Consider the following 18,709-nt stretch of genomic DNA (forward strand, 5'->3'; position numbering starts at 1 on the left):
AGTTGGGTCATCTAGACCCACTAGACAGTGCTCTGAACCTTTTTTCTTCAATGATTTGTGATCTTCACTGGTTTCCATGGATTACATGAAATCCTCTTCACCTTTATCCACCTTTGTCATGGTAGGGAGAACACGTCAGTGTAAGGGGGGGGTCATAGGATAGCACAAGGGTTAAATATGAAAAATGTATAAAAAAAATTGTATACATATTGAAAGTACAACAAAAGTTTTAATTTTGAAATTTGGACCTATTTCTGTTTCTAGGGCTTTTTGTTGTGAAAAAAGCCATAGACTGAAATAGAAATCCTGCATAAAGCTTGCTTTGCATTGTGAAGGGATGGACGCCAGTCGCAGACATGACAGAGGCGATGGAAACATTCCGATTGACTATTGCACGTAATTCTTTTGTATCATCGCAACAGAGACAGACGAGAGACGGACCGATGTAAATCTGGCGTGAGCCGCATGCACCTATAAAGAGGTTGATCCGTCATATGTTCTTTAAGTGTTTATAACAGGCTGTCGCCTGCAGCATACCAGTAGAAAAACTATTTGACCCGTTTTGGTTTGCCCCCATCTTTTGCCCGCAGACAGACAATTTTTAACTGTAAGGGCAGTAGTGACCAAGACATTATATTGTCAAACCTTTTGTCTGGATCCAGAAAGATGTAAAAAATAAAGCATGGAATCAAAGTTGTAAAAGCATTTTAGGGAAATATCACATTTTTCCATTACTTCTATGGTTATTCACACCTGGTTTGTCATGTCAGAATACTGTATTCTACTAGAAAAGATCGATTCATTAGAAACAAGCTCAGGATGTAAATGTATGGCCTATGGTTCAGTGCACAATAAAAGCTGACAGATACTTTTGACATCGTTGTGTATTCCATAAATGATATGAAAATACAATATACAGATCAACAATACAATGCTTTAGAACCGTTCATTATATACATAACAGGTTTTCTGCCTTGCCAAGGGAAATGGGAATGACCTGGAAACTTGTGCCTTTTTTCCCTTAAAACATGCAGATATTCCTCTTTAGCTTGATTTAGCCAATCACAGCTCTTCAACAGAATTCAAATGTCACATAAGAAATTACTATTCAAAGTTGTACAAAAGTTCCAAAGTCATTCAACACATTTTCAACTTCAGGCCATGTCTCAGGTTATGTCAAATCCAGGGACCATCAGTTCATTCGGAACACTCTTAACAATAAAAGGATGATTAAAAAAAAAAAGGTAATTATCTCTAATAAGCTAACAGGAAAATAATTTTCTGGAATTCTTATACATGGTGGATTATCATTTGTGAAATCTTGACAGTCTTTTGAATGTTATGACCCTTTGGCAGTTTCTGGTGATTTTGTGGTAAATTCCCTTCTTGATCTACTTCGCATAGGTCTGTTAAGACTCGGTATCCTTTGGAAGGCATTAGGGTGAGTTTGTAACGAGTGCACAGTCTGTTATAACGCCTCCTTTAAAGCACTGTCATTTAACCTTTCCATGTAATTGCGCAACTCACTAGGGTCTCCCAGCTGCACGTCTTGGCATACCCACTTAATGTCCTGGCTGCGGCTTCCAGTCAGTGTGTTTACAGTGGAATAGCTATTGTCTGAGGAGATAGTGGTGAAAGTGGTGAACTTGACTCTCTTCCTCTTGGTGGTTGGGGAGTCTCCTTTGCTGTCCTTTGATATGCAGCTTGTGTCTGGTGCCCGGTGCACCTGGCTCTGCACATTTTTCTGGATGGAACCGCCGTTCAGCAGGTGGCTGCCCTCCTCGAGGCCACTGCTCGAGTCCATGATGGAGGTTTGTTCTTCCCTCTGAGGAGAAAGGCTCACCTGGCTCTCCAGCAGCTCTGACTCGTTCCCCAGCCACACCCAGTCATGGGCGTGGTTCATGTTCTCCTGGCCCTCAATGGAGAGCTCTTTGTGGCGGAATTTGAGGGTGTAAGAAATGCAGTTGATAAGAAAGACCAGGATGGCGAGGCAGAAGACCCCAAGCAGGGCGTACATGCCAATCTCTAGGTCTGTCAGTCCACGTGTCGACTGAAGGAGCTCGTCGTCCATATTGCGGCCTCGAGGCAGATCTATTTGTGCTGGGAAGTCCCCAAAGTCAGTCTGTATCTTTTGATTGCCATCATCTGAGAGTTTGCCCCCATTAGGTCGCCGTATTATTTCGCTTCTTGTTGTGGTAGCTCTCCGCAGCACTCCGTCCTCTATTTCAGATATGGAACTGCCATAGTAGGGGTTTTCTAGCCCAGTCTTGTCCTGGGAGGAGGAGAACCTGCCTCTGCTCTCGGTATCATCTCCATCCAGACCATAGTCACTGTTCCCTCCCTTTGAGCTGTCATTATGTCCAAACTTGACCCTGACATTACAGTTGCCAGCTGCTAGTATGCTGCGCCGCTTGAATTTTTTACAGACTTCGCACACAGTCATTTCTACTCGAACGAGGAGGCCTTGACCTTCTGCCTCTGTAACGATGACAGGCCATTTCCACGAGGGGTCCTGCTGCACTGTGACCACTTCTTCATCTAAGGAAGTGGCCGTCAGGATGAAGGAGTCTGGACTGTAAAGGTCCAGAGGAGCCACAGAACCATCACTGAACTGGAGCCATGCGCTGATCAAGGCCTCCTATGGAAACACACAGAAAAGCCATTTAAAGCGGAGAAAGAATGATTACCAGGAACAAATGATCAGCTTTGGTTACAATAAAATAGCGCAGCAGACAAATTTTTTGAAACTTGTTATCCATTAACAAATCTTGGCTTCTTTGCACTTTTGTTTTTAAAATTGGAAAATAAGCCATAATGATAGTTGGCATTTTTCTGAAATAATGAATCTTTCAATTGCATGCTTCTGCTAACTTGGAAGCAGTTTTCATTAGGTTCAAATTAAAAGACCCTTAAAGTAAGATCAAACGGAAACATTAAACATTGTTCATGCCAGAAAGGATTTCCCTCACAGCTGCTCCTAAATGTGCCTTCTACTAAAGTTTCCCTATTCTCCTTTATTGATGCCAAAGGATAAATCCCCAACGGGGCACAAGCAGCTCCCCACTGTGACTTGTAAATGCTACATAATTATGGCTACCAGAGCATTAATAGAGCAGCGCTGCCTGCTTATCTCCACACAGAGTGTAAGGAGATAGCGTAGATAAATGACAGTTGCACCCCTCCCCTGTAGAGGGGGGGGGGGGGGGGGGGGGGGCAAGCAGAAGCTCAGAGCAGGCCTTGATGGATGGATCAAAGAGGCTAGTTCGGCGTTGGCTCGGCAAATTATAAAGGCAAGCAAGTGGGATAGAACAGCCAAGTTTGGAGTGTAAGTCATATTTCTGAACAGTATCTGTGATTTTGCACTTGCATGCTCTGAGATTAAGCTTCCACTTGCAATTGCAGCCCAATGAAAAACATTCTGTCACACTCCGGCTCTCAAGCCTCCGTGTTAAGACGGTTAGGAGCGGTGTGGAGCAGACACTGCAGAGCTGTGTACATGAGCTGTGGCACACGCACGCTTCCTCTGCTGGTAAAATTGCTCATCCTCATGCAGTCTGTGGGCGTAGCTTTGTTTTGAAGAACACACATTTCTGAGGCAGAATTCACATTCTAGCATCACAGCAGGAATACCAATACCAGTTTTTAAAAATCAAGCATTGAATAAATAAAAAGGTAATATGGTAGGAGTTAATGGTGACTGTGTGAACTTAATTAACATGAATTCCTCTGTTAATCAGACATGTCAGTTAAATAAAATGAGTTTTTTTTGTAGGAATAAGGTTTTGCAGAGAACATTTCAATTTAACTGTTTTATACCACTAATTATCATTCCTGTTTTAATCTTTATTTGTTGATAATGATCCAAATGATCAAAATTTAAAGCTCTTTTAGTGATAGCACTGATAAAAAAAAAATAATTTCCTATTAGAGAACACTAAGGTGACAATATTAGGTATTTTTTACTAAAATAAAAATTAAAAAATGAATGGTAACCCAAAGAAAACAATGAATTTTGAGAAGGTGTCAAATGTTTTTTGAAGTTAATTAACCAAATGAAATCATTTGTTTTTTAAAACACATTTAAATGATCATTTTTAAAACATGTGGAACATGATCCTGACCTGTTTGGGGCTTTGTAGCACTTCCTGTGTGGTGGTCGTGGCCAGGATGGCTTTGTTGCTCCCTGGACTTAACTGGAGGCTCATGGAGAGGCCCGTAACCAGCTGGACCCCCAGCTCTGTGATGGTCACCTTGTCATCCACTACAGTTATAGCCTTCTCTGCCAAGATTGAGTCTGACAGTGGAGATAAAACCTGCAAGATGTCAAAGAAATCCAGGAAAAAAGGTGAAAATAGGAAGTGAATAAGATTTTCCCTAAAATGGGATTGTTGAGCAGTAATCTATGACATTGTGACGTGAACAATAAATCAATAATGATTCTGCTGCACAAGCCGTTGGTGGGAGTTTTTTTATTTTCTACTGGAATAATTTGGTTCGCAGGTTTTTCTCATGATAAATCAGCAGCAAAGGTAAAGCAGTTAAAAAAACAAGGAGCACTTTCAGATCATTAGGACTGTTATCCCAGACTGGGATAACAGAAAGCTCATCACTGGTCAACTTACTTGACTGACAACTGATTCATGTTAAGTGGAAGACATTAATATCACCTCATGAAGAAAGTGCCTAAATTGCAGATGATTGCAGAAAAAGTCTTTCCAGGCATTACATAGAAAAAGAACCTGGCTCTGGGCTGTATGCTAAATAGGAAACCTAAGCCTACTTTTGGTTTAATTTCTTTTTCCAGGCTCTAAAGACTAAGCAAACACTAAACTTGGCTGGCTTCTTGTAGGTAAAAATCAATTCTCTTTGGTTAACACTGGAAATCCATTGGAGAATCACACTTTAACTATTAAAGCAGAAGCCAAGATCATGATAAGAAGAAGAATGGTGTGTGAGCAATGCATCTTTCTCTACATGTATTCACTTAAAGCGTAAGGATCCCAGTGTGACACATGGCATGGTTTGTGTCTCCTGTCAGATCTTTGTGGTCATGTTTTCTTCTGTTTGTTCTTGCTTTACAAATGTGTGTGGATAACGGTTTGTAGAAATGAGCATGTCTGCACAAGTCCAGAGTCCAAATGTCAGGAAGCAGATTCCACTCTTGCAGATGTCGTTAGGAGATTGATATTCATCCAGTCAGCATGAAAAACCTGACAAATTGAAGGTCTGTGTGCCGAGAGGCTGACTCATAGACTGTGACACAAGACGGAGTCTGCTTTAGACAAAAGAACTTACTCGTCAAAAATAGCCAAGGCAGGAGCGGCTGTTATTGTCCTTGAAATAGACAATGTCTTCATGTTCTTTCAGCATATTATTCTAATGTGTTTTTTTTCTCCTGACAATAAAAGTTTGATGAAACCCTTTGGTTGTCTGATAGAGTCCAAATGGACAGATGATGTCCTTTGCTCACAGACTACAAAGCACGGAGTGAGAGAAGGAGAATGACAAGCAGGACCTTCCCTGAAACAGCAACAATGTTCATTACAGATAAGGCCTGAGGCTGGGGACATCGCTTACATATGGAATGTGCAAAAAGGCCTCCGAGCACCTGAATCACATCAACAGAATGACGGAGGAGTGAAGCCAGACCTCGTCTGCAAAAAGGACAGATTCCCAAATAGTCACCTGGGGCTCGCTTCAAAGAGTTCTGATGTTACAATATCCAACTTCACAGCAGAAATGAAGATCTTTAAAGAGAAAAGTTTTTATTCATCTCTACAAAACATCTCTGCCGGCTCATAGGTATCAGTACTGAGCCCCTTCAATCCGCCTGTATATCAACATCAATGCACAAGACGCATCAGTCCTGTTTTCAGCAGAATATGTGAGCCAGGTATTTTTTTTCTCAGCCCTCCACCATAATGCTCGACAGTTGGTATGAGGTGTTTGCGCTCCTGTTCTATTTTTGGAATTTCCAAACATTACTGCTGCACATCAGCCTGTTTTTCAAGGTGACGTTGTGTCTTAACTTTTTTTTTCTCATATTGTCCAAAAGATATTGTTGCAAAAGTCCTGTCGCTTCTACCACCATGGTCATAGTTCCATATTTTTTGAGCAGACCTTCTGTTGGCGGCCCTTCTAAAACAGATTTCTTCTCTTTGTATTTTCAACATTTAGCACAAAAACCAAGGTTTGCATCGGAATCTTACTGGAATCTCACTGGAATGTTGCCAGAACGTACTTATTTTTCATCTCGAAATAATGTCATTTTTACTGCAGCAATGTTTTGAAATAGTCTGCTGACTAGGTTAGTGAGTGGCAGTAATTGCTTCACTAAAATCAGATTAAGAATATGTGCTGGATCAATAAACCTTGGGTTTCAAAGGGCTTTCCCTTTTTAAACTTTGTAACATTTTAAAACAGGTTACTGTATTTAAGCAGACAAAATAGTCAGAGAAAGTTCAGACATCAAACTCAGTCAGACTCTATTAACTTCATTCTCAGTAATTCCAGAACTTTTTTGCAACATGCTGCACGATTGCTATGTTAGAAGCATATTCACAATATCTGAAACACTAAATCTTGTATGGAACACGTAAAAAAACCGACCATCTGACAAATGTTACTGTCACTATGTTAACTCCCAACCTTGTTAGTAACACTTAAAAAAACGCAGTCCAACTCCGCTGCACTTTAGCCGTATTAGCATATACAAAATCACACCAAACCATACATTTTGACAAAGCGCAGTGTTCTTCTCAAAATCGCTTTGACATTTGTAAACACAACCAGAATTGATCCCTATATAAGGTTCCCTGGATTATAAAGCGCACTCTGCTGTTTTTTGAAAAAAATGAAGGCTTACAGTGCAAATATACGGTATCTTAAATTTAAATCCAATCCAAGTTGTTTCTTTTGTTTCTTTTGAGTTAAACGTCTATGTTCTCTCATTCGAAACAACTGGTTATTTAGGGGAATGCTGTACTTTTTCAAAGTTTCTTTAGGATGCACATCACAATGTTTTTTTTATTTCTTATTTCAGTTTTGTGTGAACTCTGTGTTCCCTCAAAGGGCAATTTTCCAGAGCACTAATTAAAACGAAACACTTTTCCAGACCTATAAAACTTAACTTTGCTCCCTGGGTACAACTTGTGAAGAGGCAACATGTCAAGTAAGCTTTGGTAACAAATAAACATGACCTTGTGCTGCAATCATTTAGGTTATGAGGTTTATTTACCCTGGGAGTTGATGGATTTTCAGACGGTAGGTTGAGGCCAGAATCGAATGAGACTGATTGCATTTAGCAGTTGCCTCGGTGCAGCCACATGAGACCACAGGCTTCAGGCTGCCAAGAAAGCAGTGTATGAGACCACAGGATTGACAGTGACAAAGCTGAGACAAAGACAAGGACTGCCTTGCCACTGTAAATCTCTGCTTTTAATCCAATGAACCTTGATTGGTGCTCCAAACTTTTCTATTTGGTGTTTCTGGCACATCGTAGGGTTCTTGGTCATTAGGCTCCGTTTATGTGTGTTAAAAACTCCAGCAGCAAGTTTTGCTTTACTCTACTATGCAATGCAAACTTTACTTTAATCTGATAGATACTTTGCCCAACTTTGCTTTTCCTACTGCCCTTGGTTTTCTATTCACTTTTAAAATTCTAACTATATTTGATGTGTATGTTCACTTAGACTGTCTTTCTTTGGTGTACAACCTCCTTATTTACTTGATAACTTTTATTTGAAGTTATCTTTAAAGTGTTTGAAACTGGAAAAAGGACATTTTAACCTAGCTAAAGTTAAACAATAAATTAAAATACAAAAAATGTCAAACAAATATATATTTAAATATTAGACTCTAATTGTATGCACAACCAATTAATAAAAAGAAGGGTAAATAAATCAGCTGTCTTAGTTGATTGAAGCAAAATCATTTTGATGTACTTAAAAAGGAAAATAATGAATAAAGGGAAACCATCCAAACACTTTTGCACATAGTTTTCTCTATTTAGTAATTTCTTACATGTATTGTATGACATACCTGAATAACTGTCACCCCAATGTCCACCCCTACCAGAATCCTCCTGTCCAGTAACTTTGCGATTTGAGGATTCACTACTTTCAGGAAATCCCACACCATCTCTGTGATGTCCACCTGCCAGTCAGATCCCAGCAAGAAGCTGGTTTGTCCTTGTGAATCAGCAGATTCAGCAACAAAATGAGTCAGGACTTTCACAATGGCGTGTTGGTACTGCAGAGAGCAGCTTCGGCCTCGTCTGTCTTCATCATCTTCATCCTCGCTGTCCCGTGTCGACCTGACAAGCAAATACAACAGAAAAAAAAAATAACAGGTTGAAAGTGAGTTTCTATTAGACTTGGAGTGATTTGGGTTGGTTTTATTTGATTTAGGTAGGATTAATGCGACTGCATTGCAGAGATAGAGTGGTTGACCCTTTAATCAAAGGGTCGCAGGTTTGGTTGCCACCTTGCCTGCTCAGATTTTGAAGTGTCTTTGGACAGAGAACCCCACGCTGCTCCTGGTGGTCTGGTCAGCGGTTCTGCCCCCAACAGAATGTGTGTGCATGGGTGAATGGGTGGCTGAAAAAGACTTTGCCCTGATGAGGGTAATGCCTTGATCACACGCACCCATATGGGGGTTGACCCGTGGGGGTGCTTCAGTATTTTGGGTTTTCCGGGCCCGTGGAGAAATGTAGACAAGTGCGGATGCATCTTAAATGGAAAGCAGGTGGGTTTTGCTGTTCCCTTGTGGCTCATGTGGCCACCTTAAGTGACATCATGGACATGGAACATAGCATTGTTGTGCTTGTAGTAAAGTGTATTGTGAAGTATTTGTTAGGATAATGTTAGTAACATGCACTTATGACATATGGATAATGATTGTGGTATGTTGCCCTTACGCCACACAAGCCATCGGTAAGGGGCGTGTTCTGGCTCCTTACTGACCGCATGCAAATGCTGCACACACGGGATGTTGTGTGTGCAGCCCGTACTAGCAGCTGGCAACTGTAATGTCAGAGTCAAGTTTGGACATAATGACAGCTCAAAGGGAGGGAGCAGTGACTATGGTCTGGATGGAGATGATACCGAGAGCAGAGGCAGCGTAGAACTACAAACTTCACCCTGAAATGGTCAGGCTGGACGCACAGAGCATGAACTTCTGACTTGATCAGCACTAGCAGGCCCCTTGAGCAGTGCACCAATTTAGGTGGTTGAAAACATGACTACCTTAACCTTAGAACCCTTACATGTTGTTCAAATGTTCACTGTGCATGAACATTTTCACTGCATGGCTTTACTGATTGGTCTACAAAACGATCTTAAAATTTCATGCATGCCTCATACAGGTTTTTCCTTTTTTATCCGCAGACAGCCCATCCATCCATCCATCCATCCATCCATCCATCCATCCATCCATCCATCCATCCATCCATCCATCCATCCATCCATCCATCCATCCATCCATCCATCCATCCATCCATCCATCCATCCATCCATCCATCCTTAAGGGCGGTTGTGACTAAGGCATAAGCCTTTTGCCATTTAGGTTCAATTTGGGCTAGAAATTGTTATTCAGATCTTTGCAATCCTGCTCAAAAATGTCCCAGAATAAAAAAAGATTGAATAACTTACTTGGAGGGTAGAAATTGAACACATTGATGTTTAAATTAACTAATTGATTGGTTAAATTTATTGGTTTTTGAAGCTTCAAGCAATCAGATCACTGAAATTGAAAATCCTCAATAAAAAAAAAATGAAACTCAGTTTTAGCCTTTAAAATACGCAGCATTGTGCATGATCATGTGTAGTTATTTTTTTGTTATTAGTCTTATAAAATCTGTTGAAAGAGTAAAGTGTGGTAAAGATTGATTAAAAAGTGTTATAAAGCCAGAAAAACAATGAAAACAGAGTTGAGCAAAGAGAGAACTTGTAGAAAGCACAAGCTCTCTGGTTATTTTGTTGATCCCATAGTGTTGTAAAACATGCAGACTTTCAGTGCAGTTTTGCCTTGAGTGAAATGTTATTAAGCTCCGAGTACAGAAGCATTCCCCTCGCTTTGCACCAGCAGGTGCACTGTAGTGAAAATGAAACATGTCCAGGTTGGTCAGAGATGTGCTGCTAATCTGCAGGCACAAAAAGTAAGTGCTCCGCTGGCTAAAATAAACCAGGTTGGTGGTCAACACTCCAAAGTCAAATCAACTCTGCTATTTCACGGACGGCTGACAGCAGTATGATGCACGCCTAGAAACGTACAGTTTCATCACCAGTTGTTGCAAAACATTGGAACCTGCTTGAAATATGCAAAACCAAGATAAATCAAGCAAATGTAGGGAACTTTCAGTGATTTATGATAGATCTATTTAAATAAGTGATTGTACATTCAGAGAACATGATGTGTGTCTTGAAGGAAAGATCACATCTGAGAGGAGCTTACAAAAAGGCTTAAATGGGACTCTACCTAATAGATAGAGACGCATGTTAAATGCCAAAAGAAACTTTTTGTTGAGAAATTAAACACCCACTGATGAAAATCGTGTTCTTGGTATTTTTTACATGTTCTTGAGGCTATTTTCTCATGATGGAGAACATATCTAAAGAAAATTAAGCTTTAAATTACATTTCTGAGTATTTCTGTATAAATACAGAAATGTAAGTTGTTGTGAATCAAGAACAGACGAAAAAATGACGTAAATGCTACAATTAGCATGCCACAAACTCCCTGCTCTGGATAACTCCGATCTTGCTCGCCTTTATCGTACTATTATGATTGGGCTGTAAGCCATCAGGTGAGAGTGTAAACAAAGTGATGATGGGAAATGAGGACAGGCTTACTACAAGCCAACAGTTCCACCCAAAACTTAAAGGTGGATTTTTAATGAACTTCTGCCGTTTAGCAGAGACTATGTCCTGGAAAACAAAACAGATTTTTCAAAGATAATTGGAGTGGGGTCTTATTGTAAAAAAAAACAAAAAAAACAACAAATAATCAAGGACGGGCAAAAATTAAACGTCAGCCATTAGATTTTGTCCATTACTAACAGATCGCAAAGGGGCGTCTGTGACTACAAAAAGAGAGGAAGAATGCTACATTGTGTTCTTTTTTATCAGTGTTTGCTCTCAATATGGTTTCCGCTCGCTGAAATGTAAACCAAAGGAAAGGCTAAATTGACTGACACCTAAGTGCTCTTGCTTACATCAGTATAGCTTTAAAGAAAATTATTTTTCAGTTGATCCCTTTATTTTCCCTTCTTCCACATAGCGTGCATGGATCTTGGAGCAGTCTAAACATTTTCCATCAAACACACAGAGATTGATGTAACGCATACAGGAATATTTACCTGACCAAAATCTAGTTATGCAGGAAAGCTGTGGATGAAGTCGGTAAGAGAACATCAGTTAGGTAAAACGGCCATCATTTGTCTTTCTCAATGTCTCTCCCTAACCATTTTGAAGCACCAGATCGGAATTGTAAATGTGCTTACACCTCCATGCTGCTTTACTTAATAGCCTCTCTGATTGCCATGTTGCCAGCAAATCTAATTTTATCACTTTTAGCAACAAATCAGCCAACAGAGGCACAACTCTCTCACAGGGAAAATTGCCTTGAGTTTGACAAACTAGGTTTCAATGGTTTCAGTATGAATAGAATCTGTCCATAACTGCTTCTCTATCTTTTGCTTCGACAAACACTCTTATAAAAACAACAGATAATTCATCCGAAGATGTTGAGAAGACAGCACTTGAATTGTTGATCTGGGAAAATAAATGCTGTAACAGCTCTTCATTCTTCCACTGGGGCGCAGTTGGGTTACTTGCAAACAGAAAAAGCCTTTGTCAACACTGCTATTAATCATGCACGTTTGCTGCACATTAGTCTTGCATCCACCTTTGTAGTGAAATCGTTCTCGTTTGCTCCTTCTGTGTCTTTTCCCTTCTTGCGTACATGCACACAAGTAAAGGTTGCGATTGTAATAAAGGGGAGAAGAAAAGAAAATTAATCTCTTAAACTGTTTTTCTTCCCTTTATCCGCTCTACTTGTCTCTTTCTGTCTTAATCCGCACAGAAATCAGACTGGCTGCTAAGCCACAGGAATAAAGATGTTAGCTGCGAGCTCTAGAGAGTACAGAGAGATTTGAAGTTAAGGGCTTAAAAGCTTTGCTGGCAGGACTGATTTCACATGCAATTGAGTGACAGCCACTAACCCACAAAAATAAATTAATGAAAAAATCTTTTTGATTTCAATTTGGTAAATAAAACAGAAAACCTACATATGAGGTTTTATGGAATTATTGAGTTTGCGTCACTCTATTGCTAATGCAATCTCCAACAGTGTACTGAGAAATCTATAAACTAGATATTTAGCTTAAAGCCAGATGTTATTACTTTATTTATTCTTTTATTGAAGTTAATTTATCTAATAATGCATTTTTTTCTTTTATACAACTGTAATATGGGGTTGCTCTTTTAAATTTGGTCTTGCGCTCTCACAAACTGCTTTGTATGACCATTATACACCTATGTTTGTTTGTGTGTGTGTGTGTGTTTGTGGGGGGGTCTCTTTGCAGGCCTGTATAGCAAACTAGTAACTTTTCGTAAGTAAATATTTATTCCTACGACTCTCAAAAGTACTGATGAGATCACAGCTTCTTTGGTTAGCTTTAACTAAATTTCATACAACTATTTTGAGATTTAGGCACTTTGAAAACAGTTTTTTAAGGCCCTTGTTTAAAACATGTTTTTGCACTTTACAGTAGGAGTGATACATTTTTTAATAATGCTAGCACTTAAAAAACATTGTGTCTACCTACAGTGAGGCAAATAAGTATTTGAACACCCTGGAATTTTGCAAGTTCTCAGAAATCATGGAGGGGTCTGACATTTTCATCTTAGGTGCACATCCGCAGTTAGAGATATAATCTAAAACCTCATTGCGTTATTTTTTAAAAATAACTTATTTGTATGCTGCAAATAAGTATTTGAACACCTGAGATCAATGGCAATATTTGGTCCAGTAACCTTTGTTTGCAATTCCACGGGTTAGACCTTTCCTGTTTTTTTTTCACCAGGTTTGCACACACTGGAGGAGGGATTTTGGACCACTCCACACAGATCTTCTCTAGGTCAGTCAGGTTTCATGGCTGTGGCTTAGAAACACAAAGTTTGAGCTCCCTCCAAATATTTTCTATTGGTTTGAGGTCTGTAGACTGGCTAGGTCACTCCAGTACCTTAATATGCTTCTTCCGGAGACGCTCCTTGGTTTTCCTGGGGGTCTGCTTCGGGTTATTGTCATGTTGAAAGACCCAGTCATGACCCATCTGACTGACGGAAGAAAGTTGTTCCCCAAAATTTCGCAATACATGGGCATCCTCTCCTTAATACAGTGTAGTCGTCTTGTCCCTTATGCTGAAAAACACCCCCAAAGCATGATGCTACCACCTCTTGTTTTACAGTAGGGATGGTTTTCTTGGGATGGTACTCATCATTTAAACACGGCAAGTGGAATTAGAACCAAAAAGTTCTATTTTGGTCTCATCAAACCATGACATCAGCTCTTCCCGTGTAGTTCTGGGCTGATTCCTCATCCTTCATAGGATCATTGAGACCCCATAAGTTAAGATCTTGCATGGAGTCAGAGTAACTCACGTTCTTTCGCAGCTGCACACGTTTTTTTACAACTGCTCTACAAACAAAACGGGCAGCCACTAAACGCACAAACTTTGAACAATCAGGGAATCGGATTTTGTAATGACGTATGGATGGCATCCCTTTTAATTCACGGAAGTGCCAACCTTTTGAACAATGACCATGGAGGAGAAATGAATAATTCTGGTTTGTGCCCAGACATAATTATATGACGAGCCTTTCATAAATTGGACTAGAGCTGTGAAAGAAGAAGCCTGAAGAAAGATTTGTGAGATTTGCACTGCTTTGACATTTCGCACCAAGTCTCTTCCAACCTTAGGTGGGGGGTATGCGCTAGTGAACAGTAGATTAAGATAAGAAGCCCCTCCCTACTTGTCCAGTGTGAACACCTTGAGCTAAATGTGCTTTCATGAAACTGCATTTAATGCGTTATTGAGAGCATGGCATATGCTACGCTTACAACGTGCATATGCCGAGAGGGTGTATCATGTTTTGGATGCAAAGCTCATTTAGCAGATACCTGAGTATTGACCAAACAGTCTGATTCACAATATTGTGTTCATTTTCATACACTCTTAAAAAGAGTTAAACCAAAAACATTGTGTTGTCCTATTTCTTGCGTCTTTTTGAAGTCATGTTGCATTTTTATTTTTCTATTTTATTAATTTCTTCTACTACATTAAAAACAGCAGACCCTGTTCTGATTGGCAAAGAAGTTTTCACAAAACTTTTTATTCTTCCTTTAAAAGAAGTTTGAGAAGTGAAAAACATATGAAATAACAGTTGAGCAGAGCAAGTTTTGAAGGACTGATAGGGGAGGAGATCCCCAGAATAGATTTGTAGGGTTGAAGGACCAGTCCATGCCCAAATGCTCTGCTAACACTTGTGTTTTCTGTCTGCATGCTTATCTTGTTCTTGTTTTGACAGAATTTAGGAAGGGAAGAGGTGAGCTGTACAGACAGTGTCAGTCAAAAACGATGAGGAGTACCTTTGCCATGATCTTACTGACAGCCCTGATGGTTCTTTATTTTTCATTTCTCCTCCTCTGTCCTGTACAGCCACAGTCTGCCAGTCTGGCTGATGGAGGGAGGCTAAGCTACTTGCTGTTGTCACTCATTGGCTTAGTTCCTTGTGGGCTTATGCACAGTGGACCAATGCCCAGTCCTACCAACAGGCATAATGCTACTTTGCAAGGTCAGGCCTGTTATCCCCTGATAAACAAAGAGCGGTGGAAGACAAGGGAGAAGCAAAGCTTTCTGAAGCAATCAGCAGAGGTGCTGGCGGCTGCTCTGACAGCCCAGCTCAGCTGTCCCCACTGATAAATGCATGCATCCCAGCATACAACCTGAAAAGCAACATTCTCGACAAGCTATGACATCAATTGAACGCTGTACTTCTGTCAGTCAAAATAAAAGGAAAACTCGGGTAATTAGAGTCGACACACAGTTGCTTGGGACAACTCCAAGTCCAGCTTCAGTGCTTTTCCAGATGTAATTACTGCAGGTAGGCTGATAGCTGCTCCATCAGTGGATGGATTTCAGTGGCTGCAGTGGCACAGCAGCGTTGGCAGAGGTGCTGCTAGTGATGAGGCCTCAGGGGAGAGGTCTGACCTAGAGACAGCTCTAATAATGCGCCGTCCTACTGACAGCTAAGAGACACAATAGCAGGCCACCATGAGTGTGTGATAATGACAAGCTGCGCCATGTGGATCAGCCATTTTGTTACCAGCTCAGAAAGGTTTGGTGAGACCACATTCCTCCATAGTGGTGTCCAGTGACCCTTTCATCACAAAATATCCCATTTGCCAAAAGTTCATTCAGACAGACACCATCTAAGGACTATTTACTTTGAGCTTTTGTAAGATCCTTAAAAAACAGAAAAATTATGATAAAAGAATTTGGAGAAACATTTTTTTTTTAAATCAAACCTACAAGGTCAGTCATAAAAACACTGATGAGATGTATGTTTTAATATAAACTAAATAATCTGAAAAATAAATATAATAAAAAAGATTCTAAAATTAGAAATTTATGATTTTTTGAGATAAAAACGTAAAGAATATTTTCACTACAAATACATTTTTACAAAAAAGATCATGGAAGGCAACGGTCATCAGAAAAGCCTGGTAACTTACCGCTGGTCGGTGGAAATGATGGGAACCCTCCACCCTTTGATCTGGCTCAGCTCCGCGTCTGACACCTCGATCTGTAGGGGGAGTCGAGGGATCCACACGCTGAGCTCCAGCTGAGCACTTAGGTATCCGTAAGTGAAATTCACCATCATCTTCACCTTGCCCTTCATCTCCTTGCCATTTACAAAAATGTAGTCGCACCTGTCAGACACCTGCGTGGGAGGAGAGGCGAGGATTAAGAGAGGCAGTCAGAGTGGAGCTCTTCTGACAGCTGCACTAGAAAACTACACACTATTGAGGCAAAAAGAGCATGGATAGGTTTCTTCTCACAAACACTACTAAATGTAATTGCATGCAGGGAGAAAGCATACATTCAGTTTTTTTCATTTATTTTCTATTCCGTTCTGTCCCTTTCGGGGTCACGGGGATGCCGGAGCCTATCCCGACCACCTGTGAGCGAAGGCATTCCATTTTGTTCTCACCTAAAACAAGTATATTATGCTGTTTATCAAGGCTCATCGATCTTATGTTAAATTCAAGTTAAAATAAAATAAATTATAACTTTTGTACACATTTTTATGTATTTTTTTGTGGGCTTTCTTTTCTATTATTTTTTATTTTGATCCTTTTTATGTAAATGAGACAGATGTTCAGCAGTATTTGCCCCACCTTATGTTACCCTCAGTGAGCCCACAGTCTGTGAACTCATTGCTCAGGTAGAGTTGTTTGGGGACATCAATGAACATTTTCTTAACCCACTCTATCCCTTTTGGGGTCACAGGGCTGCCAAAGCTTGTCCTGGATACTGTTTGGTGAAGTCAGGGTACACGCTGGAGAGGATGCCAGCCTGTCACAGTGCCACACACTCACACACCCACCTAGGGGGCAGTGTGGTGACACCAAACTACATTGGCGGTACTGCTTTTTTGGACTGTGGGAGGAAGCCAAGGTGCCCAGAGAAAACCCACACTTGCACAGGGAGTTCATGCAAACTCCACACAGGAAGAACTAAGATTTGAACTAGGGTCTTCCTGCTGTAAAGCAAGAGTGTTAACCACTGCTCCATAAACTTACCTCCCCCAAAAAAGAAAACAAAAAGTGGATTATTATCTTAAAATACAAGGTTATACTGCAGAATTAAATTATTTAATCAAAATCCGTTATTTTCCATTCTTGCTAAAAACAAGCACAAGGGGGATATGACTATCTTTTTTTAAGTGGGTGTCTTTTTGTTTGTTTGCTTGTGTTTTGGCTTTAATCTATGTTTTCATGCTCATATAATGCAATGCTGTCATTTTACATTAGTCTTTACAGCTAAACAGCTGCAGCTTGGATGCTTCATTTCTTACATAAAAGGTCAAATGTTACTTACTTGTTTTTAATATTAAGTTTCAGTGGTCAAAAAACCTCACACTAAGTTTGCTTCTTACAAAATCTCCAACAGAACGAACTCTGCAGCTTATTAAAAAGAACGAGTGATTCTTTCAACTTTTTCTGTAAGTTTTGAAAATTCTGTAACAAATCCTGTTTCGAATTTATCGCTAAAAGTTGCATCTTATTGAGATAAGACACTGAGTGCCTTGTGATCTATAACCTATTTGTAGTACTTGAAGCTCTGGGATGATCCTGCACACCAATGTGTCCATAAGAGTTTAGCAAGATTTCTTGAAAAAGCCTTATCAACTGTAGCAAGGGTTTCTTGAACTTGAAGTCAAACAATAATAAAGGAACCGACTATAAATGCAAAAAACTTGAAATTGGTTTACTTCATGTGCATCCACTATTTCGGTGATGCTTTAGAGGGATAAAATTCATTTGTTTGGAAAATAATTGCCCAAAGCATCTTGGGAATGTGTCTCATTGGAGCATGTGCACTGTGTCAAAAAGTTGTTGCGTTATAACGGGAGGCTCAGCTTTATGTAAATGAATCTTGTGAAGCTAATGAAATTACCCAGAGGAAAGGCATCCACTGTGTGAGTTCTTTGTTACATTGTTTAAAATAACAGAGTTTACTTTAGCCTTTACAATGTTTCCCATTTAAAGCAACACGAGTCTTGTCTGCACAATATGTAGATGGATGTGCATGCTATATCCTCATGTGTTTTTGCCTTTTGCTCATAATTAACTCTCACCGTTTTCTTACAAAATCCTTTTTTAAAATAAAGCAAACAAAAAAAGGCATATCAACCCCACAAAAACATCGAGAGGCAGATGATAACACATTTACCAGAAATGTGATAAATTTCTAGAAATGTTGTCAGTCTTATTGATCCCACCATATTGCAGACTTCTGCAGCTAGAACCACATGGAATTATATAGTCTGGGGGATATATCTGTATCCCGTCTTCCAAGTTATTTCTTAGCACTGAGATAAAACTAGAAACAGCCATTCATCATGGAGCCATGGCAGGATATCCTCTGTGACCGGGAAGAAAACTTGGTGTGTGACAGATTTTTACTGTATGCTATGAGAGAGCCTGCTGCATCTCCAGCATGAAGCCAGCAGAAGATTGACTCCAGTGCAGTAGAAAGCAAATGTGCTTTTTAAATGGAAATAAGAAGTTGATCTTTGGAGATTTGCAGTATTTTTTTCTCCTATCTGCACCTAAACTAGCTTTAATGTTTATGTAAAAGGTTTTTGGATGGTTTGAACTTCAAATATCCAATGTTAACACAAAGCAAAGGGATGCTGATGGGAAACAGAAAGCAAAGCGCCACTTTGTCTCAAAAAATGCTGTTACAAAAAAATTCTAAAAACAAATAATTTGACTAACACATTTTTCATACAGTTTTCTAATTTTTGTAAAATAAAAAACAGATTTCTGCATTCGTAGGTTATGTTGGTTCACACCGAGTCTTGGTGGAGGGGCTGTTTTTCCCTTTTTACTTTGTTCCAGTGTCTGATATCTGAGGCCT

General features: G+C 39.9%; 1 protein-coding gene and 1 long non-coding RNA gene across 3 annotated transcripts in view; one reads left to right on the forward strand and one right to left on the reverse strand.

Moving 5' to 3' along the window:
* Positions 1–209: 209 nt before the first annotated feature.
* Positions 210–18,709, reverse strand: part of si:dkeyp-14d3.1 (transmembrane protein 132C) — a 152,021-nt gene continuing 133,521 nt past the window's right edge. For both annotated transcript variants that reach the window (XM_078952727.1, XM_011479419.4), the window contains exons 6-9: positions 15,796–16,004; positions 8,041–8,314; positions 4,122–4,313; positions 210–2,638 (exon numbers count right to left, since the gene is read on the reverse strand). In XM_078952727.1, the coding sequence (XP_078808853.1) occupies positions 1,469–2,638; positions 4,122–4,313; positions 8,041–8,314; positions 15,796–16,004 (1,845 nt within the window). In that variant the 3' untranslated portion in view covers positions 210–1,468. The remainder of the gene's footprint in view (positions 2,639–4,121; positions 4,314–8,040; positions 8,315–15,795; positions 16,005–18,709) is intronic.
* LOC110015635 (uncharacterized) lies at positions 3,201–4,450 on the forward strand. The gene is made up of 2 exons (XR_002290876.2): positions 3,201–3,325; positions 4,140–4,450. It is a non-coding gene; the product is annotated as an uncharacterized LOC110015635 (long non-coding RNA).

This window comes from Oryzias latipes, chromosome 9 (assembly GCF_053564925.1).
Source record: "Oryzias latipes strain Hd-rR chromosome 9, Olatipes_Hd-rR_3.1".
Taxonomy (NCBI): Eukaryota; Metazoa; Chordata; class Actinopteri; order Beloniformes; family Adrianichthyidae; genus Oryzias; species Oryzias latipes.